The 3,235-nt window shown below is 36.0% G+C and overlaps 1 protein-coding gene across 1 annotated transcript; it reads left to right on the top strand.

The window, feature by feature from the left end:
- Positions 1 to 5: 5 nt before the first annotated feature.
- On the top strand, positions 6 to 2,609 carry LOC107736786 (phosphoglycerate mutase 1; the record flags this gene model as incomplete). Its single annotated transcript, XM_016548137.1, has 3 exons — positions 6 to 98; positions 190 to 370; positions 1,652 to 2,609. Coding segments are annotated over 3 exons (444 nt in total), but the record flags the coding sequence as incomplete, so codon positions are not given.
- Positions 2,610 to 3,235: the final 626 nt, after the last annotated feature.

Raw genomic sequence — 3,235 nt, forward strand, 5'->3', positions numbered from 1 at the left:
AACACGGCGAGGCGCAGGTGAAGATCTGGAGACGCTCCTACGACATCCCACCTCCACCCATGGACCCCGAGCACGACTTCTACTCCGCCATCAGCAAGGTGAGCAGGACACTGATAATCAGCAGAAGTGTTTCTTGAGCTAGATTGATTTCTGAAGGATCATGTGACACTGAGTGTGATGTCGCTGCAGGACCGTCGCTACGGCGACCTGACGGAGGACCAGCTGCCCGCGTGCGAGAGCCTGAAGGACACTATCGCTCGAGCGCTGCCGTTCTGGAACGAGGAAATCGTTCCTCAAATCAAGGAGGGCAAGAGGGTCCTCATCGCTGCTCACGGCAACAGCCTGCGAGGAATCGTCAAACACCTGGAGGGTGAGAAACCCTCTCAAATACCCTAAAGCCCAGGCCCTGATATTACACCATACAGTATATACACCCGAAAAACACCCTGAATGAGACCAAGAGGAGTCTGGTGGGAGCTAATGCATAGGATCCTATGAAATCGGTTTCATTTTTCCTAAATTTGTTGTTTTTTTTCCTTTTAATTTTTCCATTTTAATGGTTACATTTCATTTTAGTAATCAAAAAACATGTCCAATTAATTGAAATCATGAAAAGTTTAACACCAATTTATTAAATGTTTTTCTTTATAAAATGTATTTTTCTTTCTTTTTTTTTTTTTGTATACATTTTTCTGGATTTTGTTTTAATGGTATAATAAAATTTTAAAAATCAAAAAGCATGTCTAATTAATTAAAAGCTTGAAACTTATACAATGTAACAATTTATTAAATGTTTAACCTAAATTTTTAGGGCCCTAAAGAAAGCATCAGAAAACATGTCTAAATAATTTAAAATCATGCAACTTATGCAAGTTAGCAACACATTATTAATTAAATTTGTGTCCTATGAATTTTTTTTTTTTTACAAAAAGTCTGTCTTCTTTTTCACAAATTCAATGTTTTCTGTTTTAATGGTTAAATCAATTTTAATAATCAAAAAGCATTTATAATCAATTAAATTTAAAAAAAGTATTATTTTTTAACGAAAAATAGGGCCCTATGAAGCATTTTTTTCACATATTCTGTGGCTTTATTATTCTCATCCTAATTAATTTGATTTAATGCAAATCTATTATCAAAAATGTTGGCAATCAAGTGAAGGCAAAAAATTACAAATGTTATTAATTTTTAAAATGTAATCAAATTCAAATATAACAATTTTTTTTGGGCAAATAAAATGCTGCACAACAGAAGTTTACTGTCAAAATTAAAACATGCAAGAAAAATTGTGATGTTCCTTAAAAAATAAAGTATAATTAATTGTATTATTACTTTTTGAAGTACCTTCCACTGTACAATAGTAATATATGCCTGTCAGAATTTCTCTTGATTAATTTATCCAAAATTTGCCAAATTCTGTGACATTGAGTTATGCTGCAAATTCCATTTTTATGACTGGATTCCACAATCCTGTCCTTGTTTTCAACATTACAGAAATCGTAGGGTTATTCACACTGGCTCTTAATAATATCCAGATTAAGGTTTTTCAAAATATCTTAGCAAATGCATAACAACACCCTAGCAACCATCCACTACGTTTAAATGAGCATCTATTTGATTGTGCGTATTATAACCTGTGTGTTTCTGCCAGGTATGTCAGAGAAGGCGATTATGGAGCTGAATCTGCCCACAGGAATTCCCATCCTTTATGAGCTGGACAAGAACCTGAAGCCTGTGAAGCCCATGCAGTTCCTGGGAGATGAAGAGACTGTCCGCAAAGCCATGGAGGCCGTCGCTGCTCAGGGCAAAGCCAAGAAGTAGATTATTACTTCACGCAATCCTCCTCACAAATGCAACCAGTGTTATACCGTGAGCCTAGAACCAAACCACTGACCAATCATTCATTTCCAAATGCTCTCAATCGGGACCATCCCAATACAATTGAAATGTAACTGCTTGGGTATGTGTGTAAATGCAGTGAAACTGAGCCACGAGGAGGGATTTTAGCTTTATATAGTCTCGGCACTGAAGATCCTCGGTCGCACATTTCAAATGATAGCACATGTGTTTGTCTGTGATGGCATGGCTTTGACAACTGTTGCCAGGCAACAGCATATATTAATCACCGGGTGGGCTGCAGAAGTTTTGTGTGATTCATGCTTTGTACCGCTGCTAAATATCTCTGAACACCCACAGAAATGTTCTTGAAATATCCCACGAGATCTGCGTAACGGTTCGTTTTTAGGATTCACCTACACCTAGAGTCGAGAAGTGAGTTTGGTTGGTGATTAACAGCAGATTATATTCCCGTGAGCTTTTTGGAGACGTCATTTTCTGTCACTTTTTCTGTGGTAAATGTCACTGTATGTTGAAGATGTGCTGTAATCCATGTCACGTTCAATGCATTTTGACCCAAGTCTCCTGCAAACATTCACCATTAAGGAAATGTTGAATATTGTGCCCCAATATTCAGTAATTATATCATTTTGTCTGTTCTTTTGCATTTTGTTTGTACAGCAATTGTTACAATTATTTTGCTTGACTGAAAGATAGTTATATGTACACATATGTGAGTTTATGTGCAAGCCCTAATAAATGTTGGCTTACTTAAGCAGAAATAAGTTGCTTGATTCTGATTCCTAATGACACAAAATACAAACATATCTATCACAATAGATCATTAAAAAACATACAAATCAATATTATTTTTGTCATGTATCCTAAACTTCTAAATGCAAACTAAGACGAAAAAATAAATTGTATGTTAAAAAATGGATAAGAAAGGTTTTTTTGAATTTTTTCTGTAAAATATTAATCCGTGAATATTGACTTTATGTAAATAATGAAGTTGCAATTACTAATATAATTAATAACACAAGAATAATATTTTTTCAAGTTCCAAAAAACTTGGCATTTTGCATATACTTAATAGGCAACGTCCAAACCTTCTCCATTCAACATGTAAGAATTCTTCCCGAATTACATTTACATTTACAGCCACAACAAATATGGCGGTTTACGCGAACCGCCTGCGATGAAGTGACCAATCAGAGCGCGAGTTGCCCGCTGACTAATAGCCAATCAAAACGCGACTGTCGCTTCTTGAAAACATGTCGCCCAAGAAGCTGTGTGTTCCAGGTGGGTTGCTGTTATTAACATGTTTTCTTCGCTTCATTTAGGGTTTGGTTACATATTCTTTGCTTATGCACAGACTGATATTGTATATGTTCGATTT

The sequence above is a fragment of the Sinocyclocheilus rhinocerous genome, unplaced genomic scaffold (assembly GCF_001515625.1).
Source record: "Sinocyclocheilus rhinocerous isolate Xijiao unplaced genomic scaffold, SAMN03320098_v1.1 C36984763, whole genome shotgun sequence".
In the NCBI taxonomy this organism is placed as follows: domain Eukaryota; kingdom Metazoa; phylum Chordata; class Actinopteri; order Cypriniformes; family Cyprinidae; genus Sinocyclocheilus; species Sinocyclocheilus rhinocerous.